The sequence below is a fragment of the Trachinotus anak genome, unplaced genomic scaffold (genome assembly GCF_046630095.1).
Source record: "Trachinotus anak isolate AG129_WGS33_773 ecotype Australia unplaced genomic scaffold, CSIRO_AGI_Tana_v1 ptg000014l, whole genome shotgun sequence".
Taxonomy (NCBI): Eukaryota; Metazoa; Chordata; class Actinopteri; order Carangiformes; family Carangidae; genus Trachinotus; species Trachinotus anak.
Window position 1 is genome coordinate 15,564,509 of NW_027273865.1, and position 22,050 is coordinate 15,586,558.

Genomic DNA, 22,050 nt, shown 5'->3' on the forward strand with positions numbered 1-22,050 from the left:
TGTTGTAAAACAAAATGCTCTAAAAACTCAACAAAAGACTTTTTTCCTGAACTGGGAGAGATGACATGTAAAGCAAATGACTCATCAGTGCATAGAAAGTAGTGCCTTAATCTCCAAAAACACAGTGAAAAAAACCACTGATGTAACATATGGAAACTTTACACTTCATAAAAAGTGACATCTTACAGGAAGTTAGAGCTCTGTGTTAGGTGGGCAGTCAGGAGAAAGATCTAAAGCGCTAAAATCTTTCATTCAAACTTGCTTCTATTGTTTGTTGTTGTTTATTTTTTGCTGAAGAGCACTTGATATTTTCCTTTAGTTTTATTTACACCTTTTGACCCATGTGTTACACTCCTTTTTTTGTTTTTCATGTGCACACTGGATAGACACAGAAAGAGCAAGCAGCCTCAGTGTAGCTTCTACACCACCCAGAGGGCAAAACAGGTACAAGTCATTCTTTTTATTTGTTTCCTCTTATTTCTTATATTTGCGATGGTGTAGCTCTCAGCCAGGTATGCAGTACCATGGGTCATACAACTGACAGGTACCATAGCAACAAAATGCTTTGAGGCTGTGTGCGTTTGTGTGTGGGTCAGCAGCAGGGCTGGTTGCCAAGTAACAAATTGTGAGTTTATTGTGAGGCTCCAGTCCAGAGAAAAGTTTGCACAAAGTGGGCCAAAGAAGGGGGAAGTGACTTGCTTTTCAAACTCACATTTCAGAGCTTTAAGTGGGCTCCTCTTAGAGCCACAGCTTTGGCTGAAGTACAGTAGTTCCTGTAGGAATTCTTGCAAAGTAGTTCAACTAAGTACTGAGTGGAAAAATAAAAATAAGACTTTTTCAGGAAGCTTTGAAAAATAAGGCACTTTTAGATAAATAACCAGCTAAAAAAGCAAACACTATATTCTTTCATTTCCTTCCTGAAAGGGCAGTGTGGAGTGGAAGAGGGAAGCTCATCTACACTATGTCTCTGTCACACACACACACACACACACACACAGTTGGCTGTTGTTGGCTGTGAGTGGGGTGCTGTGAGGAGAGTGGGGCTCAGTGTGACCAGGCAGAGGCCAGTGTTGCAGACAGGCAGCAGAGAGAGTGTTGAGCCACAGAGACGTGCCCCGGGTGGATAAACCATGCTCACAAAGTGGGAGAAAGACTCTGCCCAGGACACAAGATGAAGGTAGAGAGGAAGACCTCCTCTACAAGAGACAGTTTCACTGACATTCCTGTGCTACTGACGCTCTGTGGCCTCCTCCTCCTTCTCTTCACAGGTAAGTCCAAACAGTTGTTGGGCTATCCAGACATTAGAGGATGAAGAATTTCCTGGAGACTGCTGCTGTATGTTTCAGTTGATGACCAGACAAGTGGATTTTTCTTCAGTTGTGAAATTCTGACAGTTCAATAACAAGCAAAGAGAAAAAAAAAGTAAGATCTTTTAAAAGGACTGTCTTCTTTTATTTACTCTCTTTGTGTGACATAAAAACAGATCTAAATCTAAATCCCTAGTCTTTTAGAAGTAAAGTTAATCCAGGTTAAGTTAGTCGAAGATGTTTTTTCTTGTCCTTCGTCCAGCACAATGGATTCGCTCATGGGTGGTTCTCTATATTGGATCTCTACATCAAATGCTCAAAGGAGCCTGGAGTGGCCATTGTAGGTGTGTAAGGAGGGGATGTGTAGGTTAAGTGTGACGATATCAGGTTATTCAGAGAGCTGTTGAAGAGGGCAGGGCCGGCTCTTTGTGTGTGGGAGGCTTTAGGCGATTTCATGCAAGTAAAAAAGTTATGTCAAAAGTTTACCATGTGGTGATTTTGGTTTTAAAATATGTGATTTGATTTCATGGCCGTACCAAGGGTCCAGTTTACCCAACCAGGCCAGTTCTGGTCGAATCACTGGATCCTGTGTCTATCTCCAACTTCACCAGTGACAAAGAGTTCCTCTCTCCCTCGCTCTGTCTCTCCCTCTCTAACGCTCTCTCACTCTTTTCAGTGGAGAAAACTAGTTCCAACAATCATGCCCTTTGTCTTATTGCCTTGGCAACCCCTGTCAGGCGGACCAAATGGTTTCCACGGCAATGAGGCGATGCCCTGCTAACTGCCTCACTGCAAAGAATAGTGAACAGTGCAGAGTCTCTCTCTCTCTCTCTCTCTCTCTCTCCAAGGTCAATTTTTCGATCACTGAGGCCTAACAGTAGGATGCCCCTCACAGGCCTGCAGTCAATGTTTAGACCTCCATGTGTCCAGCTACAGCAGAGTTATAGGAACCTCCACTGTGAACATAATAGCTTTGCTGTGTTTGGTTTCCAAGACAAGGCTACTATATAAAGGATGAAATGTAGCTCACATTGTAAAACCTTATCCCTGTGTCCCTGTGGGAGATGGAGGATAATTGGGAGCACAAATCAAAATTAGTCATTACTTGTTCACCATGAGGGGTCGTGAGGAATTTCTGGAGGGAGTTTCTGAGAAACAGATTCGTGATCAAGACATGACCAAGCATCGTGGGCCAGGGTAAAAGCAAAGCAACATGTGTGCATGCAAGTTTATTTGTCTGCATAATATAAGCTGACTAATGCAGAAAAAAGAATTTCTGTTCATTAAATCTGCAACCAAAAAAAAAAAAAAAAAAATCATGGACAAAGGCCAACATTTTGAAGGCCCTTTCTCACAGCATCAAGGCATAAAAAATGAAGTTGAGTATCTTTTTAAGTAAAAGGAGTCTGAATTGTTTTAAGTGTTTAATTACAATACTAATTACAATAAAATACATTTTAGTTAAAGTTTTTTTTGTTCTTTTTTTACATTAATAGCAATGTTGGTGTTTTTAATAGTTTTGGTCACTTGATCATTTAAAACAATTAAACCAGCATGTTGGGGAGATCAAAGTCTAACATATCTGGGGCTCATTATACAGTTTTTGTTTTGTTTTTTTTCAGGTAGAAGTGACTCAAAAATCAAATAAATGAAGTATGGTAACAAGTAAATATTTTCAAAAACAATTCCTCATAATTGTACAGTACAATGACAGGACACTGATGCTGCATTTGCACTCTACATGCTTAAATGTGGTTTGTTATTTTCTGCCTCTGCTGTATCAGGCCATTGCATTAACTCCTCTTTAATGCTCTGACTTTTCCCTTCTGTTTGTAGTGGTAGGAGTAATTAATGTAGCTGTAATTTGTGTGTTTTCCCCTCTGTTGTTCCACTGTGTGCGAATAGTTGATTCCTCTGATCTCTGCTCACTGGCAGAGCATCAAAGGCAGCACACTGACTGTCCCCAAACAACCACCGTACTATCCTTGTATTCCTCTCTGTCTGCTCCTCAGTTTGAGACTTCACCGCTCCGTCGCTTTGTCTTTCATCCAGGTGAGGTGTCAGCGGTGAATGTGACCAGCCAAACCCAGGTGGTGAGGGGCACAGTGGGCAAAGAGGCCCTGCTGTCAGTAACCTACTCCAGCAGCAGCTCCGACAAACCTGTGATTAAGTGGCAGCTGAAGAAGAACAAAGAGAAACCTATCACCGTGGTGCAGTCCATTGGAACAGACATCATAGGGAACCTGAGGCCAGAGTACCGCAACCGTATCCTTGTGTTTGAGAATGGGTCGCTGCTGCTTCACAACCTGAAGCTGTCAGACGAAGGGGCGTACGAAGTGGAGATCTCCATCACAGATGACAGCTTCACTGGAGAGCACTACATTGAGCTCACCGTGGATGGTATGGAGAATTACCTTCCTTTTCAAGATCAGGTTTCTCTCATGTTTCAAAATACATGAGCGGTCAGAGCAGGACACTGAAGAGGAGTTGCAAGCTAAAACAAAATCAATACAAGTTGAAAATGCGTTATCTTGTCTAAGAGTATTATAGTACTTCAGTTTACTTTTCCAGAGCACGATGTAGAGTGATTCACAGTGTTGGTGGTGCTCATCTTAAGACACTAAACAGGATTCCACTTATCAGTTGTTCTTATATAACTAGAGGTCAACCACCCTCTCATGTCTGTAAATTTCAATCTCAAGACCCCTGTGCCTCTGCCCTGTCATCCTCAGTTCCTGTGTCCAAACCTTACATCCAGATGATGGCGTCGTCTGTCCTGGAGTACAATGAGCATTTCAACCTGCACTGTTCCCACGATAACGGCACAAAGCCCATCTACAGTTGGCTGAAGGGAGGCAAGGTGCTGACCAATGACTCACGCCTGCTGCTTTCACATGACCAAAAGGTCCTGACCATCTCACGCGTTCTAATGTCAGACGATGACATTTACACCTGCACAGTGGAAAACCCCATCAGCAGCATGAAGAGCATACCTGTCCGGCTCACTGTCTACAGTAGGTGGCATGTTACACCGGTAGGATCTCAAGTTATACAAGTTTACATTAAGGAGGAGGAGATGATGGTATAATAACATCAAACAGATGGGTTACCAGCCGAGATGGAAGACGTATTCAGATGCTTAAGTAAAAGTAATACCACAGTGTCAAAATACTCAAATTGTACTTCAATACTCATTAGGCAGCATGATCTTTGTCACCTTTGTGAATTAACTGTCGCATTGTGTTATTTGTAAAAATGTATTCAGCAGAGTAGAACATTACATTATTTCCTCTGAAATGTTGTGAAGTAAAAGTATAAAGTAGCATAAATACTCGCATGCAAGTAGCTCAAAATTGTACTTGAGTACAGTACTTGAGTACATGCATTCAGTTACATTCCACTAACGGTTTCTAGTTTTAATTATTTCCTCCAACAGTAGCAACCAATCAGAATTTTTTTTTTTTTTCAAGTATCTGATTATGAAAACTATTTATGTTTTATCTCGTTCAACAACCCTCCATTTTCAGTAGCTAGCAGAAGCAATTATCATCTCGTGCCTCTCTCACAATGTTGTTTACAACAAGTGCAAATCCAGGCAGTGAGTGCAGCAGAGTTGGCTCAGAGTGGCTGTTACCAGGCGCCACTATAGAGCCACATGTCAGGCTGTGAGAGAGGGAGAGGTAGTCTAATCCAATGAATGGACAGTTATTTATGAGGAGGGAGCAGAAAAAGAAGGCAGGTGGAGGGAACGCTGTGCCTCAGTGGACCTCAGTAATCCTGACTTCATTATTGCTGTACTCTGATGTGCTGCATGAAGAGACAGCTACAGGCCCTCAAACTGCTCTCTGTTCCCTCGGCATGGGTAGCAGCACGGCACAAAATCTCAAAGTGACTACCCTAATGTGCTACTTCACTGCACCTTATTCAAGCCAGCACACTCAAAAGACCTGGCAAGCAGTTGGGGAAAAAAATCAAATGTTCTGCATGCTCCATATCCTGGTCATGTTTCATTATAAGCTCATAGTCTGTAGGAAAAAAAACAAAACAAAACAAAGAAAAATAACAAATTTATTGAAGATACAGCTTCATCTAATCCTGCAGACTTTGCGGAAATTGCATTGCCCTGCTGTTATTGACACAAACCTCTCTTTCTTTCTTTCTTTCTTTCTTTCTTTGTGTCACGTCTACCTCTCTGTATCACTCTGGTTCAGGACGGAGCTCGCTATACATCATCCTGTCCACCGGGGGCATATTCCTCCTAATCACCCTGGTGACAGTCTGTGCCTGTTGGAAACCTTCAAAGTGAGAGCTACTTTTTCTTCTTTTCCCTGTTCTCCCTCTCTCTCTCTCTCTCTCTCTCTCTCTCTCTCTCTCTCTCTCTCTCTCTCTCTCTCTCTTTATTCCTGCCTCTCTCTCCCTCTCTGTGTCTCATTGGCTTTGATATTGCACTTGAGGATGTGACTAGAATCTCAAGTAGCTCAACAGTGTCACCATACTCTACTAGTCTGGACATTTAGTGGAAAATTATTGAACAACCTGTAGCTTATATAACCCACGGTTTTGGAACAAGGTTTGGATGTGTCCCAAGGTTGTGTTTTTTTTTTTTTTTTTTTTTTTTTTTTGCTGTAGAAAGAAGCATCGACCTGTCCCCCAAAGAGCTCCCGTCTATGTAGAGCAGAGTGAAAATGGCCATGATGGTGAGCAACAGTTACAGTGGTTCCTAGATGATGCTCATATGCTTTTACACTTTTTACTATATTGTTGTTAACCATTGAGCCAAAACACTATTTTACACATTACGTTAGCTAGTCAGCAGAATGTCAACCATTTCTAAAATTAAGAATGTATATCTATTTGCAGTTGATGTTGTACCCAAACCAACTACACTTGGTCGAAGGAGTCCCATGCCTCTTTATGTTTTGAATGAAGATGTAAGTTACTCTTTTTTCTTTTTTTACAATGAAACAAGATGAAGCATCTACAGCTATGCTAGCAGTTTATAGCTTTGTGCTGAAAGCTAACGTCAGCATAAAATGATCACATTGAGAATGCAAACATTCTGATGTTAATGTTTACCATCTTAGTTTTGCATGTTAGCATCTAACAACATTTCTAACAACTAGCACTAAACACACAGTACAGCTGAGGCTAATGAGAAAGCAATGGTGTAAAATTAGTTGTAAACTAGAGTATGGCAAAAAAAAAAAAAAAAAAAAAAAAACTTTCTGACCTCATGATGATGTGCAACCACCAAAGTTCTTTAAGTCTATAGAAGGGTGACATGAATGTCTTTACCAAATTTCATGCAATCTATCCAATGGTTGTTGAGACATTTCACTAAAAGATGCAAATGTGACCCTTATGGTGGTGCCAGAGGAGAAGTCAGGGGATCACTAAGGTCATTAGGGTTCATCCTCGGGGGACAGTGGATGTCTGGAGAAAAAATAAACTTGTGTGCTATTCCATCCATAAGTTGTCAAAACATTTCCCTAAAAAAACCAAGGTCAACTTCAGACCAACACGGACATCCATAGAGCCATACAGGCTAAAACCATGCCTGCATTGATGTTTTGGTACAAATTATGGCTTCATAAAAATGAGAATCATAGATAAAACACCACAGATGACGACTGTAATGTGTATCTTCTTGTTTCAGGAGACTCTGGAGCGTTTGGAAGAATGTTCTGGCAATGCTGTCAGCCAATCAGAAATGAATATCCCTGCTACCTATGCTCCAATCTTTCACCCCTCCCCTAACAGAACTGAGCAGCCCATCTGGACTACCCCACGCAGATACACCCGCAGCCCCTCTCCACTGGCACAACCTCTCCCACAGCCCCCTCTAGGTCCTCCACTACGCCCTGTCCGCTCACCTGCTCACTCTCCTGGCACATCTCCACGCAGTTTCAGCCCAATAAGAAAGGTCCGTCCTCCACTGGGTATCCCAACCAGCCACCTGCCTGTAGAGGCAGAGCATCCAGATCCCAGCGACCAGACACGCTGTGCAACCCCACAGTGACGACTGCACATTTCTCAACATTCCTGGGATGTATGGTTTCATTCTGTGATATGTAAAGTACACGTATAGTTTGTTGGTCTTCTGTCGCATCCTGAGGATAACAAGGATAATGGATTGGGTGCACTAGGATAAGAGATCAGTTCCCTTTAAGCTAACTTTGTCTTCATGTTCCAATATTTATGGCTATGCACATTAAGTCTGTAGTTTTTTGATGGTATCCTGTGACATGAAAAAATATGTTCTGTTCACCAACATGTAGTATATCATGTATATTATGCTGAGACACTTAAGAATTTCCAGCTCTGGTATATATTTTGCTTCTTGTTGCATTATGAATTTTACTGGAAACTTTTGATAAGTGCCTGTACATATGTAAGTTAATTGTTTCAGGGGGTTGGGTGTTTTGTTTTGTTTTGTTTCCTTTTCTTTTTTTCTTTAAAGATTTAAACCACAGAATTTATTCTTATTCTACATTAGGTCATTGTGTAACCTAAGGTAATAAAACAATTTAAATAGTTTGAAGTTTGTTTCAATTTTGTTACAATCACAAACACATTTTTTTTAACCTGTTTTGTTTCTGCATTATTATTAAGTTGTTGTCATTGTTTTGCACACCATGCGACAAAGTCATGTTGCCACAAACCTTCTTTTCACTTTCTTTTGCCTTTTTTTCTGACTTTGGGTGTAATTCCTGTCTAGTCCATTAGGTGTCACCCACATAATTTAAATGCTCTATTTCAATGTACACTTGTCAGAGTTAGATTTACTTGTAAATGTATATTTACCTTTACTATACAATGTATCCACAAAGTGTAGCTGTTAATATATAGCATTTTGGAGTATATTGTCCAATGTTATGTTCTATGCTTTGGAAGTGCCTCTTACTCTTCAATTACTTGACATTAGCAGGTCAGTGAAGATCAAGCTGAGCTCAAACCTGCATTTTTACTCTTATCATCAATTGAAAAGAATTCTAAACATAGGAAATGTGAGCAAATGAATGTCAAGAGGAGGCTGTTATGTGCATTCATAGAGTTTATTTTTATAGTCACTTCTGAGTTAATGCAAGCAATTCAATTTAATCATGCAGCCTCCATATGATTTTCCATTCCTCTTGATTATTTATTGACAAACCACACCCAACAATATGGCAACTGCATAAGAGCAATACTTGACATGGGGGGGCTTGTTTTATCCTTCCTATATTGCATGCTGGGTTTTTTTTCACTGCACAAAAACACTGACAGACAGCATGGAATAAAAAGACCAAAAAGATTAAAGATTAAAGGATGTCCTGAACTGTATTCAGTTGTGAGGTGCAAGGTTGTGAAAGAGGGTAATGCACGCAAATGCACACACAACCTGCCCTGGTCTATCACTATTATCAGGATAATGTGTTCCCCTCAGATGACCAGCTGGACATCTTTTGTCATGAAAATCTGCACGATTTCATTAATTGCTTTTATCCTGAAATGTATCTTCCGTTAGAGAAGGTGTTATGAGTCTTGTGGTTGCATAAGCAAATCAGATCCGCCTGTTTTGATCTGGGCTTTGTGGTCTTTGTTCTATTTGAAACATCATTTATTCCTTGGCACACAGACTCATGAATACACATACAAAATTATGGATACACACAAGCTCCAGTAAGCAAGCACACAAACGTGCATAATCACTTGTGGCTCGCAGTAAGTGGGAAATGAAATGTCCTCAGATAATGAGAGTGGGTCATTCTTACTGAGCTTGGACATTGCTTTTAATCTATTTTGATCTCACGTCTGTTAGTCTACAGTCTATCTCATCATGTTCCACCTCTCCTCCAGCGTGGCAGAGGAGCCTGGAAGCACAGGCAGTAATTAGACTCCCGGGATCAGCATCACATCTGTGTGCATACGTATGTGTTAATGTGTAGCTGCACAGTGTGGGGAGTGTGTGGGGAGTGGGTGTCCTATGAGTTGAATAGAGATGATGCATGATGCTCTCCATGTCTAATTAATTACCTCCTTCTCCTGCCTGGTCGAGCCTTCTCACTAATGCCCTTGTTCACACCGGCTTGTTGATGTGAGTTTCCCACTGGAGGAGGGTGACTTTATTATTGGAAAGCTCTCATCTATGTTTTTTTGTGTCTGGGCCAGGACCATAACAGGTAGTTCTCTGGTAGTGCTCTGGCTTTTGTCTTGATTTAGGTCGATAAACAAAAGAGGGAGAGAGGAGTTTTGTGGCTAATGTCCTACTAGATCTTTGTGGCAGAGGGAAGTTACTTGATGCCATCTCTGATCCACAGTCTTTACTGAAAATCCTGTTAAATTTTGCCTGAAATTCTTAAAACATATAACACTTAATATTTCCTATATGATATTTACTGTATTTACATTTCCAATCAGTCTTGTTACAATTCTACAACTGCAACTTCTGTCTAGTCTGAACATATGTTTCATGCCTGTCAATACCACAATACTGTACTTCAGTACAATTTGAGATACTTGTATTTTTACTGTAGGCTACTGTATATATGCTACTCAAAGACATTACAGAGGCAAACACTGTACATTTTACTGATCTGCATTTATTTGACAGATATGCAGTAGTTACAAGTTACTTTTAGATTAAAATTTCATTAACACATATAATAATTTTATTTCAAGTTTAGACCAGTTGTTTCCCATGTTTTTGGCTTGTGACACTATACAAAAGAAAACACTGTCTAATTTGGGGCCCTTCAACATATTTTAGATGATGAGTTGCTGGCAGTTCCAAAGAGACATTTCCACTCTAAAAACAAACAGGTAAAATACTACAATATTTTACAAAAAATAAATAAATAAATAAAATATTTGAGTATTTGTAACACTCAAAAATAAATGCGAGGAACCACTGGAATGTAACACCTAACTGTATGAAAAGCAATTAAAACTAGCTCCACCCCAACCAGCAGCAGCAGTGAAATGCTTCTTACACACAGTATTAATGATTGAATATTATAATATATAATAATACATCAGTAAGAGGGACCATTTTTCTGCAGAATAAATAACCAACTTTTTCTTTTTTTTTTCTTTTTTTTTGTACTTTATTTTTATAGAAAGAACATAAACAACATACAGAAAAACATAGAACAAACAATTGGTCACCTACACATTCATACAGACATTATACTGATGGTGCTACAAGTCAGTTCATACAGTAATGGCTCAGTGAGCATCTCTTGTGGTCACAAACACAATCCATTTTTCCCAGTATTGCAAATACTTATCCATCCGTAGACTTAGCGAGAAAGGTCATCCGTTCCATATTTTGAATATAAGTCACAATATCAATCCAGTCTGTCTCTGTTGGAGTTGTGGCCTGCAACCATTTTCGGGTTACAGCTTTCTCCAACTTTTTCTTTTGATTGTAATTTGCTGTTAATACTTTTGCAGAATTTTGAAGGACTTCCAACAGTAAAAAGTATTGGTACTTACTTAAATAAAGGATATGAATAGGTACTTCCACCACTGTAGTTGTGGAAGAGGTATCCCTCTTCCATTACTCCCCTCAAAGTTTCTCCCTTTTTTCCCCTAAAGGATTTTTGTGAAGCTTTTCTTCTCCAAATTGAGGGTCTAAAGACTGAGGTTGCCATGAGCCCAATGAGACAAATTTACAAATTTGGGCTACATGTTTTTATATGCCAAGTCAACTTGGCATGAAATACATCTAGACTTTAAGTCTTTAACAATGTCTAAAATATATTACAACATATTACTAGAATGTGTGTTTTGACATATATTTAGTTATTGTCCTAGTGCAATTATAAATTGATGCTAAAATAAAATATACTCTAAAATCTCCTCAAGAGCTCTGCTGAACTCATCTGACCAAACCATCTGCTAAACCTGTTCACAATAATGGAGTGGATGAGGGCATTGAGGAGGGTAACACACACATATACACAGACAAACACTCACACACGCACACACACAAACACACACACACACACACACACATAGAAAACAAACACACATTCAAATTAACATAATGTACTTCCACACATGTATGTACAAATGCAGCACTCATGCAGATTACTGGCTGACAGAAAGAACAAAACCTCTTGAAATTAGGGCCCCCCTTGGTTAGAAGTGGAGTCCCCCTGATAAGATATAATTTTCCATGTATTGTTGAGTGCTCTAATCAGTGTTTTGTTTGTGCGCTGTGTGCCTTTCAGGCCAATAATAATTGATGTTTTCAACAGGACTCAAGTATTGTATAAGTCTATGGCAAGATTTCAATCAGATAGCTGTTTAGTAAACAAGTTATGTTCAATACGTGACAAAGCCAGAACACCTGAATGTGTTTTCCCTATGAGATACGATGAATCAGTCTATGTAGATAAGACAGCTCTGACCAGCACAAAGCTCTAGGTAAAAGCTCTGCACCACTTAAGATGTTAGGGTTGCTTTTTTCCCCGTAGCAACAGTCCCCTGGCAACCAGTAAGAGTGCCAGTTATATTTGTAGTACTCCATACCCCTCTGGCTCCCTCACACATACCCTTCCTCACCTTCTCTATCACCCACATCCTCTCTCTCTTCCCCATCTTTTTTCCTTTGACTATGTGTGTTTGAGTCTGAGTTTGTCTGCATGTGAGTCAGCTGCATCCTCAGCACCTGGGACCTTACCTCCAGTCTCCACAGGGGAAGCTGCATCGCTGACACTGTGAGTTTAACAGATGTGCTGATGCTTTTCTTATATTAATGTGACTGTGGTTATTTTTAACTGTACTATGTATATAAATATGTATAATTATGTTTTATTGAAAGTGAATGTCTTGCTATTTGATTTCATCATGGAGCTGTGTATTATGGAAAATTAAAAATTTGTAATTGGCTCATTTATTAATCTTGTTTTATACCTGAGTTTGCTTTTTCTTGATAATGTTTTGCATTTGTGCTCCTGTGTGTACTTTTTTTTTCTTTCTTCTTAGCTGACAGCAAAATCATGAGAATTAAGTAGTTTAATTTTGCTTCATTTGCAGCTGTTTTCTTATTTTCTTATGTCATGTTTTATTTTCAAGCATTACACCTAACCGTATCTGAATGAATGTACTGAAAAAAAACATGTGTTCTCCCCTTATTTGTTTACCTAGCATTGTTTACATGGTTGTCGGCTCTTCAGGTTTGTCAGTCAGGGCTCCAAGCCAGAATCTCTGCGGGTGTGTAAGAAAGGAGAAAGAGGTCAACATGGGCTCGAGCTCCTCCTCGTATGCCCCCAAGACCATTTACCTGGATGTGGATGGGAAGGTGCAAAAGGTAGGTCCAGTTCAAGCAGAAATGTTTTAATTCTCTTCAATTCACTTTTTTTGTTTTTTACTTTGTTAAAATTATGTTCAATGGAAGAGGTCTGAAATAACTAGTTTGACCAAAAAGTTTGAAGTTTAAAAGAAAAAAAGGCATTTTTCAAGTAAAAGTGCTAGTAAATATGAGTTCATTAAATTATTCAACAGATTGAATATACAGCTTGTAACATATACAAATTCAGTGTTTCAATGATATGGCTATAAATATATTAACTGTATTCTGTAACACTTATTGTAAAAACAGATATACAGTAAATTTGTTTAAAACACTTTGGCTATTTCTTACATAAATCAGAACTCTGCACGTAGATTATGTGTCAACCTGTTGACAAAATCACAATTAAAGCTCTTGAAAAAAAATCGTCACTGTTGAAACTCATCTAGTTAATCTAAATTATATTTGCTATTTTAATACATGATTCAGATTTTAATTTGAACTACTTTGACTATGGCAATTAGATAGTTCAATTTTTAATTTACCATCTCAACTCATAACAAGTATTCCCTGCAGACTAAACTCACTTAAGGAGGGGCTAAAATTAGACGGTGTTGCAGAGCAGTTTGCTTTACAGGTGTTACTGACAGAACCAAACACCTGTAAGTAGCTTACTGACCAGAATTCATTTCTGCTGCCTTACGGCTTTGAGGCATGAGTGAAATCAAAGATTTACATGTATTTTCTTTCCTTATAATTTGGTTTACAGAAGCAGTAATCAAGCAACTAGTCAGAAATACAGCAAAGAAGAAATGTAAAATGCAAAAGAAAGTATAACACCCACTACAGCTTTTTAATTATAGTGACACAGAGCAAAGGTTTAGTGATCATTCAAATAGTCGGGACAAATGGTTCCAGGCTCAGGTTTTATGTTTCAGCATTCCAGACATACTGAGATACAGATAAATGAAACACTTGCTGATCTGGTGAATGTGGAGTGCTTCAAGTAGAGAGCTGGCAATGACACATGTCTGTTCAAGAGCCCCGAGCCCACGGCCTGAGACTGAATGTTTGTCTGCTACACCTGCTCACTTTTAGATGTAAGATCACAGTTTTTGTTCAGGGTGTGTTCGCCCACTCTTTTGCTACAAACCCTCCATTTTTTGGTGCACTGCATACAAATCATGTAGTGTGCATGACTCTTGTAAACTGGGCTGATTTGTTTTCGCATGACAGGCGTGGATAATGTTGCTATCTTCAAGAGCTCCATGAACTCACACACTCCAGCTGTCCTTCTCTTGACTTGACCTTATTCAGCTATAAAAGAAACCAACCCTTGCTTTACACTCCCCTGTGACTTGGTTGTCTAGAAAACACATGAAATCTGATAACCATCCTACCCTGTAAGGACCCCAGGGCCTTATATCAAAACCACAGCAGCTGTTCATTTGCAGGTGTGCTTTTGGAGACCGTATAGACACTGACTGTACTGTGTTGGATTTGTGGGCCACAAAGGAGGTTTCCTGAATATCCATGTGACATGATAGTGATTAATAACACTACTATGTGATATTATTACCAAAAACCATCATTTCCATCATATGTATATAAATTAAAACAAAATGGGAACCAAGCTTGTGCCTGAATCAATGAATTGAAAGAGTTGCCTGTGTCTCACAGGTGGTGTTCAGTCGGCACTGCAGTCCATGTGACATCAAGGAGCTTCTGTGTTCCTCATCAAACATTCCCAGGTTGGTCTGTGAAGATTCTTAATCATCCAGGTCATGCGTGTCCAAGAAGGGTTGAATCGAGGGCAGCTAGATTCGGCTGTACACACTTGAAGATGTTTCACCTCTCATGCAAGTGGCTTCTTCAGTTCTGAACTGAACAGATTTGTGTCATCAAGTGAAGAAGCTGGCAGTGCCACGTCTGTTTAACCCTTCTTGGGTATTCCTAGGTTTTGTTGTTTTGTTACCCCACATTTTTATTGGTTTTCTCATGAAAACAAAGGACTATGAAATAAAGATGCAAAAAATTATATCATACAACACAACAAGACTATCATGCACCATGATGGATAGAGATACAAAAACAAGTTCAGAAGCTCCACATGGTTAAGCAGAGACTGCCATACGAGGAATACTTGTGAGTAATTATCAGACTGGCAAACTCCATTAGTCATTAGCAGTCCATTAGCAGACAATGATTAATGATAGAAGCAAGACGTAGTTGTCATCTATTATTATTGAGGAAGATAAACTTTTTACACACTGGGGCACTTTGATTTAATTATCTCTGCTGACTGTCTATATAAAATACAAAATGATATAGCAATAAGATGAAACTGTGAATGCACAACTTAGCCCAGTAACTAGGATGTGTACACTATAACTTTTTTTTTCATTTTTATTTATAACCTTCATAGCATAAAAACAAGATAATTTCTGTTTCACTCTAATGTCTTGCTCCGTGGAAGAAAAGATAACTTTTCAAAACCTTTATTGGCAGGAACACTGCCATCATGATGGTGGATCCAGAAGGTGCCTTGGTCTCCATAGATCCCACCATGCCCACCAACTCTCCCAAGTAACATTCCTGCACTATCATATTCTATTTGTATAGAAATCCAATGTCATCTTTTTACAAATCACTGGGACATTCCAGAGGCCTTTTTTATAGAACAATCTTAGCAGATTAAGATTAAGATTTCACCATGAAAGAAGTTAAAAAAAACTCAAAAAAGACTCACCACAAGCAGCTTTCAATCATATCTACAGATCAGTTGCTCAGTTAACTGTGTGATGAGATTGTTTGGTCGACCCTTTAGTAAATCTTAGCAAAAAATCACAACGTTTATACAGCAATGTTGGTAATTAAGAATAATACTTGCACATCTGATTTCCTCACAGCTCTTTGTACAAAGTTGTCCCTCTGTCTACTGGTCAACTTGGAGGTAAGCTGTTTATGTTTTCCTTTACTCCAACAAGCTCACTAACACACAGGCTACATTCATGCATCAACAGCACATCCACTGTGAAAGTAATGATTAGTTTGAATGTGCCAAACCTGACAACAGGAGTGCTGTTCACATGATTTATCAGGACTATATTTATGTCTGCAGAGAAGGAGGACATGTTTCAGAACGTGTTGTCCCAGGTGGCTGAGCAGTTCAGCAGGTAACAGCTCTGTTGATTATGTTATGTTATGGCTGAAGCCTGCCCTTCCCCGCCCTAACACATAACTCACACACATACCCGGCACTGGTGCATTTCAGTGGTAATACCTTCTGCAACCCATGGAGACAAGTTAAATCCGACAACAAGTTCTTTCACTCTTGTGCTTTATTTTCCCAGGTCCCATTCCAGTTTTATTTTGTCATTGTAAGCAGTGAACCATGTGAGGTAGGCCTACATATCATTCTGTTATGATTTGCTTTTCTCTCACAGAGCCTTTCGCATCAATGAGTTGAAGACTGAGGTCACCAACAGACTAGCCATGCTGGAGAAGAGAGTTGAATGTGAGTGATACATTTCATACAGCATATCTGAAAGGATCTTACAGGAAATCCTATTCTCAGGCACTACAACCAGTGATGTGAAATAATTCGAGTGGAAACGTATTACTTGTCATTTTGTTTCAGTGGAGGGCTTGAAAGTGGTGGAGATTGAGAAGTGTAAAAACGATCTGAAGAAGCTACGCGACGAGATGACTTCAAGAGGTGGTGGCAGGTGAAACAAAGTTAAACATAAGACCTCTACACTCCTGTCAATACCACATCCATAGAAACTAAACTTCAAATACACGATTAAAACCAAATAAAATTCCTCAAACCTTTACCTTTCCAAACTCAGAGTAAACTGTCCGTGCAAATACAACTTCTCAGACGACGGGAAGAAGGTCACTCCAAGACGAGATGTCCCCAATTACCCAAAGGTGTGTCCACTTTGATAGATCCTTTCAGATCACTATCAGACGAAGCTAAGTCCTGATTATCTAAAGCTTATTTTGATGTTATGATGACCTTTTTTATTTGGCATATACAGTACACATTGTCTCAGGAAACTGTTGAGGCGCTGAAGAAGCCAACCTTTGATGTCTGGCACTGGGAACACAATGAGGTTTGTTGATATTGCCCCTCAACTCCATCACCCTTTTCCATTACATGTTTTCCAAGTCATTTATATCTGACTTTCTTTTTTTCTTTCTTTGTTGTTGCAGATGCTCAGTTGTCTGGAGTACATGTACCATGACTTGGGGCTGGTGAAGGAATTCAACATGAACCCCATCACACTCAAACGCTGGCTGGTAAAGTTAGAGCAATAAAGGTCACACTGACACAGATTACTTAAATAATTATCAAAGGTTATGATGTTTAGAAATGCTTTTGATTGAAGATTCTGCAGCGAGCACACTCAATAAATAAATCTCTGTCTTCTAGTTGGCAATTCAGGAGAACTACCGTAACAACCCCTTCCACAACTTTCGTCACTGCTTCTGCGTTAGCCAGATGATGTATGGCATGATTCACCTCTGCAACCTCCAGGTAAACTGCATGTTTGTCAGTATATGTTCATGCATGTCAAGGCCAGGCACAAAATAATTGAAAGATCAGGTTACAGAAGTTCTGAATGACTGAACGTCGTTTCTTAGTCTGTCATGTCTGTCTTTGAAATGCCAACAAATGAATATTTCAGACTGGATGTTTTCTAATTATACCATTCCTTTACACTGTTGTCCAGGAGAAATTGACTCTCACAGATATGGGCATTTTAATGACAGCTGCAGTGTGTCATGACCTGGACCACCCCGGCTACAACAACACGTAAGACTCACTATCCTGTCTGTAGGGGTGTTGACAGATAGACCAGTGCAGATGCCCATTGACCCTCACCATGTTTTGACATCCTCTGCACAACACTGTTGTCAATGAACTGTGAAACTAGTTCAGCATGGAGAGAGTTCTGGTATGAAAACACCCTGATTCAGATCATCACGTTGTTCTTGGTTGGAGATTTGGGCAGGCGAGGCAAGGACCTCTTTTATCAAGGGAAACTTCATGGGAAAATACCATCAATCCATCATTCATCATCTGTCATCCATCTATCAGGTACCAAATCAATGCCCGCACAGAGCTGGCAGTGCGCTACAATGACATATCTCCGCTGGAGAACCATCACTGTGCTGTGGCCTTCCAGATCCTTTCTCTTCCTGAGTGCAATATCTTTGCAAATGTGGATCCTGAGGCATTCAAACAGATCCGACAGGTGAAATGTACAGTTAAAGCCCTAATTATTGAGCTGCGTAGCACTTAAATAAAAACAGAGGTTTCCTAGGGATCTCTTCATCACAATGAATCGGAAGACTATTTTGATTTCATGACTAAAAATGTAGGCATGAGTCATTCAAACTTCTCATACAAGCTTTGTTGTTATATTTTCAGGCAATTATCACCCTCATTCTGGCCACCGACATGGCCAGACACGGGGAAATACTAGACTCCTTCAAGCAAAAAGTGGACAACTTTGACTTCACCAATGAAGAGCATGTGACATGTGTATGTATACATTATATCTTAACAAGACTGCATCTCCACCTGACAGTACATGTTTACTGTACTGTACATAGATGAAGATCTGACCTCAAAACAAGCTGGCCTTTATTCACTGTGTGTACTGTAATCAGGAGAAGCCAACTGGATTGTATTAGTGTAACTGGGAAAGCAGTCACAGAAATACAGTAGATGCTGTAACAGGCTACTACTCTATTCACTGCAATAATGAATAGGCTTCTTTGTCCTCAGTGTGTGTGCATATTGTATGTGTTTGTACATGTGTATGTTTGTGTTTTCAGCTGAAGATGGTTTTGATCAAGTGCTGTGATATTTCCAACGAGGTGAGGCCAACTGAGGTAGCCGAGCCATGGGTGGACTGTCTGTTGGAGGAGTACTTCATGCAGGTGACCCCCAGACAAAGCCTTGACTTTTACCTGTATATCCATAATCTAATGTCATCAGCTTAAAGAAAGGGCTCAGCACATGGGATCAAATGACAATTTTCCACTTGTGTGCTTTCTAGAGTGACAGGGAGAAGTCTGAAGGTCTCCCAGTTGCTCCCTTCATGGACAGAGACAAAGTCACTAAACCCACTGCTCAAATTGGATTCATCAAGTTTGTCCTCATCCCAATGTTCGAGACTGTCATGAAGGTAGAGCTGTTTATTTTCTGACATGTGGCTCTGTTTGCACCATCTTTGATTAACAGATAATGTTCACACTGTGGTGTTTTCCAACAGCTTTTCCCTCAGATTGAGGAGATCATGGTTCAACCTTTGAGAGACTCTCGAGACCACTATGAGGAGCTGAAACAGATTGATGATGCCATGACAGAGGTAGAACCTATTCTATCTATCTATCTATCTATCTATCTATCTATCTATCTATCTATCTATCTATCTATCTATCTATCTATCTATCTATCTATCAGTGGGTAGGGATGACTATACATGCAACTAGTTATCTTAGCTTAGCATAAAGACTGGACAGAGGGGGAAAGAGAGATTTGTTTGTTTAATCTGTACAAAGACTGAAGTTTAAAAATGAAGGTTTGCTGTCTTAGGGAGGGGGGTATTCATGCTATACTATTTCTTGGCTTCAGCCAGTTGAAGGCAAGTCAAGTCAATTGAATTTTATTCATTGTCTATCCGTAGACGCCTGAAGCAACCAGGAAAGACTCCAGGAAGTTGCTGGTCCCAGCCAAGATATAGTCCCCTGGCAAATTTCACTTTGACATTTTTACAATTACATTTTTTATTAATTCTCTGGCAGAAAGCATATTTCCCAAACCATAAAACTTTGCTTAAAGACCATGCTTTTGAATTTGGACGTTTAATGCCATAAGCACCATAAACAATGAAGGAAGCAAAATTCTTATTTCTTGGTTGTGGTAAAATGATTATAATATCAGAATGTTATTGTTTTTATGATATTTTTTCTGTCAACAGTCATACAGTGAAAAGAGTGAAAATGTCATATTGTGACCTCAGGGGATGTGCTGAACAAGGCTGGGAATGAGACTCGTTTGAGCCTGCACACACATGCAGAAACAAAGCCAAAAGTGACTCTTCCTTATGGTCGCAAACATGCCTGACCTGTGAGGACATTTACAGTAAAATGAGATCAGAACGTAAAGAGTTGTAACAATGGCAGTAATACATGCTTACTGCAGTGAGAAAAAGGTAAACAAATCCATTAAGCTTTTCACCTGGAGTGTTCTGCAATTTGTTTCACATGGGTGGGGTCACACATACACACACCCACACACACACACACACACACACACACACACAAATGTGGACACATCAAACCACTTGCTAACATAAAGGTGTGTCTTTTGTTCAATGAGGCACAGAAGAAAAAAACTGAAAATATGTCATTAGGCGGGAAGAAGAAGTAAGCTCTGCAGTGAGTGAGTGCAGTGGTATCTGTGTAAGTAAAAGTAACTGACTCCTTGGTTGTGCTTTTTTTTGTATAGTGTTAGTGTCACGAGTGCTCTCTGTCTCTGCCTCTCTCCAGCCTTTCCACAGCAACTCTCCTCTATACTGAACTCTATCTACAAAAGCCAGACCTTTAGGAATGTGCAGCACTTTCATTACTTTGGATTCTCTTTACATCAGTTAGCTCACAAAAAGGAAAACCAACGGGGTGATCCCGTTTAACCGGCTCAAGCTAAATTGGTTCTGAAAGTCTTTGCAAGCATGTAATTCCTAAGATCAATGGCCTGCAAAGAAAAATAAAGAAAGTCAGAAGAGAAGAAGAAAGGAATCCCAAGAAAATTGTTAAATTTAATATGAAAAAGTCAAGAATTTAAAAAAAATACCTAAGTAAGCACAATTTTCAATTATAAAAACTGACTATCTAATCTAAATTTAATTTTGCTGTTACCATCACTGAGATGCTGAGAACAAAGTGGTGAAAATGTTGCTCATTTGTTTCCCTCTCAAACACCATCTTGCCCTTTTTTTTTTTTTTACAGTGACAAGATACAACATTTTCTGCTCATGAATTGAAGCTATAACCTCCTTTCTGTCATTTTATATTGAACTTTTCCACAGAAATAAAACAAAGTCACCACTAGAGCCAGAGTAAGTCTTGACTTTCCACCGAGGGAGGTCAATCCTCACTCACAGCTCTATGGCGACTTCAATGAAAGAGTTTTTTTTTTTTTTTCTATGAAAACTGAGGTGGACGGTTTGCGCCGGTCTAGGCACAGCTCTGTGTCATTGACTTGTTTAAAACTAGCTTTAACTTTCCTCCTTCACCTGTGTCTATCTGCCTAATTCCAGCTCTTATTTTATTGCAGGGGTCTTCTTTTGTGCTCAAATTCAGGAAAGACTTTAAACAAACATGAGCGAGGCCTCGGTGAAGACATTCTGTGCTGCGCTCTGAAGATGACGGAGCAGGAGGGAGAGAGTAAAGAGACAGACTGTTTGGCTACATACTGAACTAAACTTAGGCATCAAGGTGGCATATCTTGAACTTTGACTTAGACTTTTGCACTGGATGTAACAGAGAAGGACCTGCTGACCTCTCTGCATGTTTATGGTGTTTATGTGGTTCTCTCTATTCTCTTTTTTAATGTAATAGCACCTCAAGAGTTTGTAGGACCAGTTTCTTCAAAAACAAACTTAAAACCTTATTTTGAGATTGATTACTGTGCATTCTAAAAATATACAATGGCTGCAGAATTGGCCTCATGGAGCAAAGGTTCAGGAAAATGTTTCCCACAAACAATAAATGATGAGACCTTTTTCCAGTAGAAAAATAAAATGCACCAAAGTGGGATGTTTTCACCTCAGTGTAGCAATAAATTTCTGATTGACATGGTGCACACAATGTTTTCCAAAGAATAATGCAGCTTTGCACCTTTACTTTTTTTGTTCACGCACAAGGAGCAGTTCATTAATCACAATTTTAGGTCTATTATCTTTAAGTTCAACACTTTTTAATAAAAATACAAGCCGCATAGGGCCCTTTATTGTTCAAGGTGTTACACAATTTATTCTGTAAAAAAGTTTTAATCTAACAATACATGTAAAACTGTGCTTTGTATGCCTGTTCCTCTGTCACACTCTGTGAGTCATTATATATAAAGTTTAGACAACACAGATGTCAGAGTGTCGTCTATCTCAGAGAGGAAACGTATCCATCCACAGTGGGTCGAGTCACTTTGTGTAATACAAATAGATTTTAAAACTAATGATGAAATGATGAAAAGTTAAAAATAAAGTGAAGCACGCTCACAAACAGTGAAAAAATCTGTTGAAATATAGTGATTATAATACAATAACATATCTCCATGTGACTTGTCCTGACTGGAAAACATCAGTTTTACAAAACAAACAGCGTTCATCAGCAGTTTTGTTCAGTTGCAGTGGAGGTGGATCTGTTTCCATGCAAGCTCATAGG

At 39.4% G+C, this 22,050-nt stretch overlaps 2 protein-coding genes across 6 annotated transcripts; both read left to right on the plus strand.

Annotated features, from left to right (window-relative positions):
- The first annotated feature begins 1,046 nt into the window (after positions 1-1,046).
- hepacama (hepatic and glial cell adhesion molecule a) lies at positions 1,047-7,844 on the plus strand. The gene is made up of 7 exons (XM_071497160.1): positions 1,047-1,268; positions 3,360-3,707; positions 4,040-4,321; positions 5,519-5,609; positions 5,937-6,004; positions 6,168-6,238; positions 6,964-7,844. Exons 1-7 carry the CDS (start codon positions 1,172-1,174, stop codon positions 7,324-7,326), a joined length of 1,320 nt encoding a protein of 439 aa, XP_071353261.1. The 5' UTR covers positions 1,047-1,171; the 3' UTR covers positions 7,327-7,844.
- Positions 7,845-11,832: 3,988 nt separating this feature from the next.
- On the plus strand, positions 11,833-21,749 carry pde9ac (phosphodiesterase 9ac). 5 transcript variants are annotated; one of them, XM_071497122.1, is made up of 20 exons: positions 11,833-12,013; positions 12,473-12,606; positions 14,269-14,339; positions 15,097-15,174; positions 15,498-15,541; positions 15,710-15,764; positions 16,035-16,105; positions 16,229-16,316; positions 16,440-16,521; positions 16,632-16,706; positions 16,807-16,893; positions 17,027-17,131; positions 17,328-17,410; positions 17,696-17,852; positions 18,029-18,142; positions 18,439-18,543; positions 18,663-18,791; positions 18,879-18,974; positions 19,988-20,070; positions 20,945-21,749. In XM_071497122.1, exons 2-19 carry the CDS (start codon positions 12,538-12,540, stop codon positions 20,036-20,038), a joined length of 1,560 nt encoding a protein of 519 aa, XP_071353223.1. In that variant the 5' UTR covers positions 11,833-12,013; positions 12,473-12,537; the 3' UTR covers positions 20,039-20,070; positions 20,945-21,749. The 5 variants fall into 5 exon arrangements, with proteins under 5 accessions (XP_071353223.1, XP_071353222.1, XP_071353220.1 ...); XM_071497119.1 differs by having other exon boundaries at positions 11,885-12,013; positions 12,444-12,606; positions 20,945-21,074; XM_071497121.1 differs by lacking the exons at positions 19,988-20,070; positions 20,945-21,749 and adding an exon at positions 19,293-19,475 and having other exon boundaries at positions 11,881-12,013.
- The last annotated feature ends 301 nt before the right edge of the window (positions 21,750-22,050 follow it).